Below are 10,155 nucleotides of genomic sequence, written 5' to 3'. Positions count from 1 at the left end.
AAGGATGGCTTGAGCCCAGGAATGTGAGGCTGCAGTGGGCCGTGATCATACCACTGCACTTTAGCCTGGGTGACAGACCTTGTCTCAAAAAAAAAAAAAAAATTAAATAAGAAGTCTTGCAAATTCTACATAAACAATAATGAAGGGAAATAATTAACACAAGTAAAACTTGGATTTTCCACTCCATCTCTATAAAATGAATTTTTTTTTTTGAGACAGAGTCTCGCTCTCTTGCCCAGGCTGGAGTGCAGTGGCATGGGCTCACTGCGACCTCTGCCTCCTGGGTTCAAGTGATTCTCCTGCCTCAGCCTCTCGAGTAGCTGGAATTACAGGTGCGCGCCATCATGCCTGGCTAATTTTTTATATTTTTGGTAGAGGTGGGGTTTCGCCAGGTTGGCCAGGCTGGTCTTGAACTCCTGACATCAAGTGATCTGCCTACCTTGGCCTCCCAAAGTGCCAGGATTACAGGCGTAAGCCAGCGCGCAGCCTAAAAGTAATTTTATAAGTAAAATAAATAAACATATTTTGCACACTTCACCCAAATAAAAGACCTAACAGTGTGACTCAAGCAGAGGGACTATGGGAAAGGACCGAGGAGCACTGGCTGCCCAGGCGAAGCAGCACAGTCTGAGGAGCTCAGGCCTCAGCTTCCCAGCCTTTGTCCTCATGGTTTCCCCCCGCCGGGTAGCGCCACCCTTGGTTAACCACACAGCCCAGGGCCCCACCTCACCTGCTCCTCTGTGGTGTCGTCCACATCGACATCAAACAGGGAGCCCAGGTAGGCCAGGTGGAAGATGGCCAGAGCTCCAAAGAGCAAGTTTAAGGCTCGCACCCCCAGGCCCTGTGGGGGACAGATGGATATACTTGGCAACTGGACCTACTCACTGTGTCCCACCTCCTCCTGCGCGGGGGAACCCAGGGGACACACAAGGCACAGTGGGTTCCAGGACTGAGGATGCCCAGGGTACCCCCTGAGATAGGGAAGAGATGGTTCAGGGAGCCTTCTATGCAGAGGCATCTAAGGATGAGGGTACTGTTCACAGTGAGGGTATCCTGGGTTGGGGAAGGTGCAAGTCTCCAGGCAGAGGAGGAAGAGTGGCAGAGCTTTGAGTTGGGGCTTTATAGTAATGAATGGGAGTTGGGTGGGAGACAAATATGAAGTTGTCAGTACTTCTTATTGCAAACAGAATGAAAAACACACAACAAAACCAAATCCCCACCATGACCTAGAGGGCCCATGCCTCCCACCCATCTCCCCTCCTCACCCTACCTCTGCTCAAGCCACCCTGTTTGCCTTGCTACTCCTCAAAGATTCCAGGCCCTCTCCTACCTCAGGGCCTTTCCACTGGGTGTCCCTCTGCCTGGAACGTTTCCCTCTCTCACCTCCTTCGGTTAAAGGCCTCAAACATCACCTCACCAGGGAGGCTTCTCTGACCTCCCTATTTCAAACGGAAATCACGCCCATACTTCCCGTCCCCTTTTCCCTACACATTTTCTCCTTAGCACTACTTGCAATCTGACACATTATTATTAGACTTTACTGACTCATTTTTTATCTACTGTCTGCCCGGTTAAAATGTTTGTCCCATAGGGCTGGGACTTCGGTCTGTTTCGTTCACCGTGTCTCTAGCACCTAGAGCACCAACAGGCACTCAACGGATGTTCACTGGGGGAAACGAATGCCAGGTGTGTATACAGCAGATGCTTGATAAATGCCTGTTAGGGAAACGGATGCCAGCGAATAGAGGAAAGGTTATGGGGATGGCTCAGGCACCAAAAGAAGAAGTTGGACACCCTGAGACACATACAAGATAGAGATAGAAGGAACATTTTTGACGGGGAGTGTTGGGCACAAAGTTGCCCAGGCTGAACCCTCACCAAGCGATGCTGGTGCGAACAGTCTGGCGGGCACCGCTTTGACAAGACACAGGCACTGAGGATCCGAGCCAGGCGCTTCCGGAGGACTGGGGTGGTGGGGAGAGGTAAGGGGGTCAGGTTAGCCTCAGGGGAGGCTGTCTCCAGCCCCCGACCAACCTTCTATCCAACAGCTGGGCTGGGCCCTGCACTCACCATGCTCCACATAAGTGATAAAAGCCAGGGACAGCAGGACCGCAGCCAGGTGGAAACTGAAGCCCTGGGGGAGTGCAGAGGACAATGAAATGAATGAGGAAGAGGCCCTGCCACCCGCCCCCACCCAGCTTCCACCCTGATCCTGCTCCACCCTGCTCACATGTAGGAGGGCGCTGGCTGCATAGGTGACCAGCACAGCCGAGAAGGTCCCCAGGCGGAGAGCATTCTTGAAAACATCTGGAGGGGAAGAGATGTGGGATAAAATTCTCCTGAGAGTCCCCCAGCTTCTCCTGGAGGGCCATCAGCAGGATGAGAATACCCACAGCCTGTTGGAGCCCCCACGATAAAGTCCTTAGATGGCCTCAAACTTCACATGCCCAAAGCCCAGCTCCCGATCTTCCCCCAGCCTGCTCCTCCCAGTCTCATCAAGTTCAGTCAATGTCAACTCCACCCTTCCAGTTCCTCAGGGCAAAAACCTGGGAATTACCCTTGATTTGCCCTCCCCAAACTCCCACATCCAAATTCAGCAAATCGTGTGAGTTCCACCTTCAGAATATGCCAGAATCTGAGCTCTCCTCTCCACATCCACTGCCACCACCACCATCACTGGCCTGGATGATGGCAGCGGCCTCTTCACTGCTGCATCCTCGCTCCCTCTCCTCAGTCTGTCTTCACAGCAGCCAGAGGGATCCTGTTGCAACTTGAGTCAGCCCTGAGCCCTCCTCAGCTCGGAGCCCTGCCGTGGCTCTCATCGCTCTCAGAGAAAAAGCCAAAGTCCTCTTCATGGCCCATGAGGCCCTCTGGGCCCTCCCTGACCTCACCACCTGCCATTGGCCCCTGGCTCACTCTGCTCCTGCCCCGCTGGCCTTCTTGCTGTTCCCCACGCACCAGGCAAGTTCCTGCCTCAGGAAGTTTGCACCTGCTGTTCCCGCAGCTGTTACACTCCTCCCCCATATATCTGCACTCCCTGCTCCGTCACCTGCCTTGCATCTTTGCTCCAATGTCACCTCCTCAGGGAGACTTGCCCTGGCTAATTTTTTTACAATTGCAATACCCTCCCCTCCCCACTCCTATCTCCTGCCAGCACTCTTGGATCACCTTTACCTGCTTTTTTTTTATTTTTTAATTTTTTTTTAACCATAGCGCTTATCAACACCTGAGCTATTATGTATTTTTTTTCTCATATTTATCATCTGCCCCCCAGGAGAACTGCAGCTCGACAAGGGTAGGGATTTTGGGTGCCGAGCACACGGAAGGTGCTCAGTAAATGTTGTATGAATGTATGAAAGGGCCTGGATTACCAACACAGCTGGAGTGGTGACTTGGTGACTCACAGTTATTTAGCCAATAAGACATGGGCAGGTTCCAGCTTGTGACAACTTCCACCATTGACCGAGGCAGCTCCACATTCAGTGGCTTGGACACCGTCAGGTCCCTGTGGGCAGAAGAGATATGCAAATCCATTTGGGATCTCAACTCATCTGACCACCAAACTTCTGTCTTGGCCGTTCCCTCCCCTGGGAGCACCCGCCCTCCTCCCTGCAGCTCCTCTAGGCAGCACCCTGTGGGAGAGGGGGTCCCCAAGTCCCCCCACCATTCCAGGTGATCCTTCTCCTCGGTAAAGCCAGCCCCTGCCAACGTGGCTGTGGCCTCGGAAAGAAAGCCCACAAAATAGTTGCTGAAGTGGAAGGAGACAGCACTCTCGTAGGCTCGCAGCCACCTGGGGAGAAAGGGGCAGGGGTGAGAGGCATCACGTTCAGGTCCCAACATGATACCCCACCACATGTCAGCATCCTGGGCCCCGCTCTGTAGACTCACCTTACCATGGTGCCCCTAGGGCCCCCAGGGGTCAGGAAGGCAGCAGAGAAGAAAGAAAAGAGAGTCAGAGAGGCCCTGGAGGCTGGTCGAATTGTTCAGACAAGACAGACGAAATGTAGCCGCAAAAAAGGTGAACTATGATAGTCACACACAGACAACCACCCTCAGGCAGTTAGTCTTATGTGGCTCAAATGGATGCATGAGCTGTCCTATAATATGGCATGGCCCTGCAGGCTCACATGGCCAGACGGCCAAAGCCAGCCACCATCAGAGGCCTGACTTCACAGACCTGCACCCTCTAACAGCTAGACACAAATCTTATCAGACTCCTAGCCTTGCAATGCTCTAACCTGACTCAGCGACTATAGGACAGCCAAAAATCCCTGAGCTGGGCACAGAGACCATCAAATACCCTGCTATGCACACACACACACACACACACACACCCTGCTAGTTGCAATCAGACATGGTCAAAAACAGGCAGCATCGTGCGTTGGAAAAAGCATAGGTTCTGAAGTTAGGCCTGGGATTCATGCCTGGCTGCTTAGCTGGGTGACACTGGTCAAGTCACTTGACCTTTTGGAGACTCATTCGGCATTAGACCTAATCAGCAGCCAGGGAGTAGGGGAGGGGCCATACAACCAAAGAGCCAGATCAAACCCTATAGTCAAACCAGAGGCAGTCAGTCCTGCAGACAGGCACAGACCAGAGTCGGGTACAACCCCTCAGCTAGACAACACCAAGCCATCAGGCAAGGCAGACACACAGGCAGAGGTAGTCCATGAACTCCACAGACAGGCATATGACATGCCACAGTCAGACCCATTCCTGGCCAAAAGCTACAAAAAGTCAGAATCTTCAACACAGATTTATCTTATCCAATGACAGCCACATACCCTATCATTGACGATGGCACAGCCAGACAGCCACTCACAGGCTTACATTCAGGGGGTCAGTGGCCAATAGACAAACATACATCAAACATATCCCCAGCCAGAGTCACTGACAGGTTAAAGTCACCCAACCAACACATACTTGTCACTCTCCATGACAGTTATGTGACTTGCTTCTAACAGTGAGACAGCTGAACAGATGGACAGCCAGACACAGTATGTGTTGGAGTGTCAGTCATACAAAGTCAGAGAGCCAAGCTTGGTCAGCCAGCCAGCCAGCCACAGTCTCTGTCTAGTCATGGAGTTGACGGTCAGACACACTTGGACACACAGAACCCATTGGTCATGGGCTCTGCCCCCACTCATGTCAGCCCCACTCCACGCGCCCTCACACCTGCCCTCATTTACCTGGCTTTGCGTTTCTTGCTGTAGTAACAGAAGACAGAAAGAAGCATTAAGAGACAGGCTCAGAACTGGGGAAACCGCGAGTCCCTACCCAACCCCCTCATTGCTGGGCAGGGGCCTCGAAGGCTGTGCTCACTTGCGAAGGAGGCGGTCACCGTCAAGGGGGATGAAGTACGGGAAGAGGTAGGGGCCCACGCAAGTGGACAGCACAAGGCACAGCAGGGCCAGTGCCAGGCTCCGGGCCACCTTCTGCAGCCATCGGCAGCTCTGTAGGGATCAAGCACTCCATGAGTGCTGCCCCACGGTGGCTCCCACAGTCCCTGCCCACCCATCCACTCAGGACCTCACCAGTGGGCGGCCTTGGACAGCTTGTAGGTAGCTGTGGAAGGATATCCAGGGCCCGAAGACGATGGTGCCCACGAAGTAGAGGTAGCCCATGAACTCCACTGGCGAGGGCACCGTACCCACCTCGCCCCGGTCCAGGTCGAAGCCCAGAGACACTGCCTTCATGGCCACAATCATCTGTGCCCCTATGTATGGTGCCCATGGTCAAGTGGATGGGCAGAGAGCAGATCAGCATGGCAGGGAGGAGGTGCAACAGGTGAGATGTGGCAGGAAAAGTGGGCACAAGGATGGATAGGTGGGCATGGGACAGATAGGCAGGTAGGCAAGGAAGCCCAGGACAGATAGATGCCCTTACTCCAGAGAGTCAGGCACGTACATGACACGAGACAGACAGACTTCGGGAAAATGCACGGTGGAAAGAGACACGGACCCGAGAGTAATGTGAGGTCTGCACGTCCAGTGGGGTGGGCAGGTGAGGGAGCAAAGCAGGGGAGGAAAGGCACAGGGTGGGGGCAATTAGGAGACGCGGAGTGGGGCAGGGGGGTTGGGCAGGTGAGAGGGGCAGGGCTACCTACCTCGCATCTTGTGCCATGTCACGGTGTCTACCATGTGCATCTCACTGAGGAAAAAGGTGCTGGTCTTGGTCCCATGACACTCATGGCCTCTGAGGCCACGGGGGACGGGGGAAGGGGGGACAAAGGTGCCCAGAGGGTTCTGCCTCCTCCCGTCCTACAACAGTCTCATGGCGGAAAAATTCTCCCAGTCTACCTCCTCCAGGGGGAGCCCATGCCCAACCTGTCCCTTACAGTCCTGTGAAAGGACAAATCTCCCAGATTCCCTTCTTCAGGGACACTCCACGCCCTCCCTGTTCTGTGTCTCCTCATAGGCAAATGATTCTCCCAGACTCCCTTCTTTCTCCGGGGAATCTCACCACCCTCCCTGTGTTGGACAACTTCATCTGGGGCCTGGGGACCCACCCATGCACTTCAGCCAACAGTGTGAGGATAAGGATGCACACTCATACCCCATAAGTAGGTAGATGAGGATGGTGACGGAGAGGAAGACGCCTCGATGGGAGGAATGTCGGCAGAGGAACAGCACGAGGTAGCACAGGAGGCTGAGCAGCACGACCCAAACCATGTGCAGCTGGAAGAAGTGGTAGAGGCTGAAGAACCCGCCTGCCACGGTGCTTGCATGCTTCAGGTAGGATGGCAACCCTTTGGGTGAAAGGGAGAAAGAAAGGGAGAGAGAGAACGAGAAAGAGAGAGAAAGAGAGGGAATGGGAGGAAGGGAGGGAGGGAGGGAGGGAGAGAGGGAGAACAAGAAAGAGAAGGTTGGTGGGCTGGTAGGAAGGGGAGGATGACCTGGGTAGAGGGTGTAGCCAGGGCAAAGGCCTTCAGGCTGGAATGTAGTGGGATTGGAGGGGCCCAAAGCAGGTGTTGGGGAGCTGGAGAGGGTGGCAGGGCCTGGGTTTAGAGAAAAGAAACATCTATAAAGGGCATTTGCGGGACCCTGGAAGAAATTCAAATATCAATTTATATAGGATAACATTATTGTATCCAGATTCAATGTCTTGTGGGGTGATGGTGGAGGATGTGGTTGTGGGAGATGATGTCCTTGTTCTCAGGGGCCACACACTGAAGGATGTGGGGTACAGTGTCATGATGTCAGCAGGTTATTCAGGTAATCCAGGAAGATGATAGATAGATAGATGGATGGATAGATAGATAGATAGATAGATAGATAGATAGATAGATAGAGCCAGCTAACGTGGCAAGATGTTGACAGAGAATCTGGTGATGCATACGTGGGTGCTCATTGTACTATTTTTTCAACATTTCAGTAGCTTTGAAAAATTTCAAAATAATAAACCTGGGAAAAAATAGAACATCCATTTAAAATAAAAAAAAAAAAAGAAAGAAAAAAGAAAGTGTAGAACCTTCGGATCTCAGATTTCCAGAAATCTCCGCCTCCTATAGGAATCTTGGGGACTTGGAATCTTTCATTAAGATACAGGCCTGCTATGACTGTGGAAACATTTCAGAATCCTAGAATCCAGAAATCGCATCATGCCCTGATTATAGAAATCCACAACGCCAACATTTTAGAAGTCTAGAATGTGAGAATTTCAAATTGTCAGAATCTCCAAACCCTGTAATCATGGTACTTTGGGATTCCATAACCCTGTGACATCAGCATGCCAATGTCTTATAACCTTGGGATGTAGACATTTCAGAATCCCAAGATCCAAGAATCTCAGCTTTCTGGAATCCCAGAACTCAGGAATACTGAAGGGCATGGCTTGGCATGGCAGGATGTGGCTCAGTGTGGCGTGGCAAGGGGTGGCTGGCATAGTAGGATGTGGTATGGTGGAATGGGGTTTGGCCTGGTGGGATGTGGTGGGGCTGAACATGTTGGGGTCCAGCTTGGACATGCTGGGGCCTGGCAGGATGTGACAGGGTAAGGTGTGGCTCGATATGGATGGATGTGGGAGGTCTGATATGGCCTGGCATGGTGGCACACGGTATGGCAGGCACTTACCGAGCCTCCAGAGGAGGCGGCAGGCGAGGCAGATGGCAAGGAGCAGCCAGATCTGGTCAAGGCCCTGCTGGGCAGTAGGCAGGAGACAGCCTTGCAGTAGCTGCTGGAAAAATTCCTGGCGGCTGAAGGTGGCCATTGCGGACCCCCACGGATGGATGGCCAGATGGATAGATCTGTCAAAGCAGGGACACAGAGGGAGCGGGTGTCCGTGGCGCAGACCTCGCTTAAGGGATGGACTCTGGCACTCACATTTCAGTTTGGGGCTGCCCAACCCATGTAGAGGCATGGTACTGGGGGAAGGCGTGAGAAGTCAGGTACATCAGACTGAGCCACCAACTGTGTGCATGTGGGTGTTCGGCATGCACACGCACAGCCTGTGACCTGGAGTGAATGAAGGACCTCTGTCTCTCCAGTGCTGTGAACAGTCCAGTCCGATGGTGATGGGATGGCATACATTTCAGGCCCATATATCAAATGGGGCGGGCGACGGGAAGGGGAATCCCTGGTTTCCAAGGTAGAGTCGCTCTGAGTGGAGGGCAGAGAGGGGGATTCTGTGACACTTGGGGGCCGTGTGCATCTCTCCTTGTATGGATGCGGCGGCGCGGGGCGGGGGGGTGTCCTGTATCCTCCGCGCGCCCCATCTCATCCCCACCCGGCGAGAGGCCGCCAACAAAGTCCTGCCCAGGTCCGGGGGCTGCAAGGAGGTGGTGGTAGGGGACATAGCCTGAGGGAGAGTCGGAAAGGTGATGGGGAGGGGGTCCTAGCACTCGCGCTACAGATCCGCCTGGGGAGGCTGGCTCAGGGATGGGAGCTGGGCAGCCGCGTGCGCACTACTGGCGACCTACCTGGCAGGAAAGAAGCCGTGGTCCTGGGGACCGAGGACGCGCTGCCGCCGCCGCTGCCTCCTCCGGGCAGCCTCCCCCGCAGGCCGCAAGGCCGGGACCAGCAGCGGCTCCCAGGGCGGCGCGGCGAGCGGGCCCTTTAAATCCCGGGGCGGCGCGGCCGCCGGCTAGGCCAATGGGAGAGCGGGAGGGGGGCGGGGACGGGGACGCGGAGGAGGGGACCAGGAGGATTGAGGGGAGCCGGGCGCGGGGGGACGTCGGCGCGCAGGCGTTCACGCCAGCACCGTTCCGGCCTGTGGCGGTTCCAGCCCCAGACCGTTTGCGTCCGGAGGATTTCTGGCCATCCAAGAACAAACTTCTGAATCTCCAAATTTCCAAGCCTTGGAAGTGAGAAGGGAAAGATGGGGGAGGGAGGAGGGAAGCCGCTACACCCCCAAATAGTCACCCGCGCACTTCCTCTAAATACCGTGGTGTCCCCGTTTCACAGATGGGAAAACAAACCGAGATCTCTCCTTCCCCAACCTTTGAGAGAACCGAAGTAACTCCCAACCCTCCCACCTCCTGGGACCGGCCAGGAATATTTATAAGTAATGACTGTGTCACCTAGGAACACAAATTAGGCGCCTGTGCTTCCCCTGGGGACGAGCTGTGAGCACTTGGCGTGTCGTCGTTGAGAAGTGATTTGCATGCTTAATTCCCCAGCAGACTCTTTGCTTTGAAGGTGACCCCAGCGACTAGTAAATGTTCTCTGTGAACTAGAGGGAGGCTAGTACGGAGCACTTAAAAGGGGGGCATTTATAAAGCTCTTAAGGGCCAGGCTCGGTGGCTCACGCCTATAATCCCAGTACTTCGGGAGGCCAAGGGTAGGAGGATCGCTTGAGGTCATGAGTTTGAGACTAGGCTGGCCAACATGGCGAAACCCTGTCTCTACTAAAAATACAAAAAAATTAGCTGGGCGCCTGTAATGCTAGCTACTCCAGAGGCTGAGGCAGGAGAATCCCTTGAGCCCAGGAGGCAGAGGTTGCAGTGAGCCGAGATCACGCCATTGCACTCCAGCCTGGGCGACAAGAGCAAAACTCCAAAATAAATAAATAAATAAACAAGAGCGAAACTCCTCTAAATAAATAAATAAATGAATAAAAAAGAAAGCGCTTACACTGGCCCCATCTGCACCTCTATCTGCACCAACACTAAAGATTTATGTAGCACCTGCCTTCTACCTACCCTACTGCTGCAGTTTC

At 53.9% G+C, this 10,155-nt stretch overlaps 1 protein-coding gene across 1 annotated transcript in view; it reads right to left on the bottom strand.

Moving 5' to 3' along the window:
* The window catches only part of LOC116811655 (protein-serine O-palmitoleoyltransferase porcupine), a 23,139-nt gene extending 14,077 nt beyond the window's left edge, over window positions 1–9,062 (bottom strand). The window contains exons 1-14 of the mRNA XM_032756858.2: window positions 8,918–9,062; window positions 8,073–8,245; window positions 6,556–6,748; window positions 6,107–6,150; window positions 5,535–5,716; window positions 5,323–5,453; window positions 5,190–5,207; window positions 3,889–3,903; window positions 3,665–3,790; window positions 3,405–3,505; window positions 2,231–2,307; window positions 2,071–2,134; window positions 1,879–1,964; window positions 726–841 (exon numbers count right to left, since the gene is read on the bottom strand). Coding sequence (XP_032612749.2) covers window positions 726–841; window positions 1,879–1,964; window positions 2,071–2,134; window positions 2,231–2,307; window positions 3,405–3,505; window positions 3,665–3,790; window positions 3,889–3,903; window positions 5,190–5,207; window positions 5,323–5,453; window positions 5,535–5,716; window positions 6,107–6,150; window positions 6,556–6,748; window positions 8,073–8,208 — 1,289 coding nt within the window. The 5' untranslated portion in view covers window positions 8,209–8,245; window positions 8,918–9,062. The remainder of the gene's footprint in view (window positions 1–725; window positions 842–1,878; window positions 1,965–2,070; window positions 2,135–2,230; window positions 2,308–3,404; window positions 3,506–3,664; window positions 3,791–3,888; window positions 3,904–5,189; window positions 5,208–5,322; window positions 5,454–5,534; window positions 5,717–6,106; window positions 6,151–6,555; window positions 6,749–8,072; window positions 8,246–8,917) is intronic.
* Window positions 9,063–10,155: the final 1,093 nt, after the last annotated feature.

This window comes from Hylobates moloch, unplaced genomic scaffold (genome assembly GCF_009828535.3).
Source record: "Hylobates moloch isolate HMO894 unplaced genomic scaffold, HMol_V3 SCAFFOLD_7, whole genome shotgun sequence".
NCBI classification, from domain to species: Eukaryota; Metazoa; Chordata; class Mammalia; order Primates; family Hylobatidae; genus Hylobates; species Hylobates moloch.
Note: the sequence above shows the minus strand (reverse complement) of the source record. Positions and strands in the feature narration are given on the sequence as shown.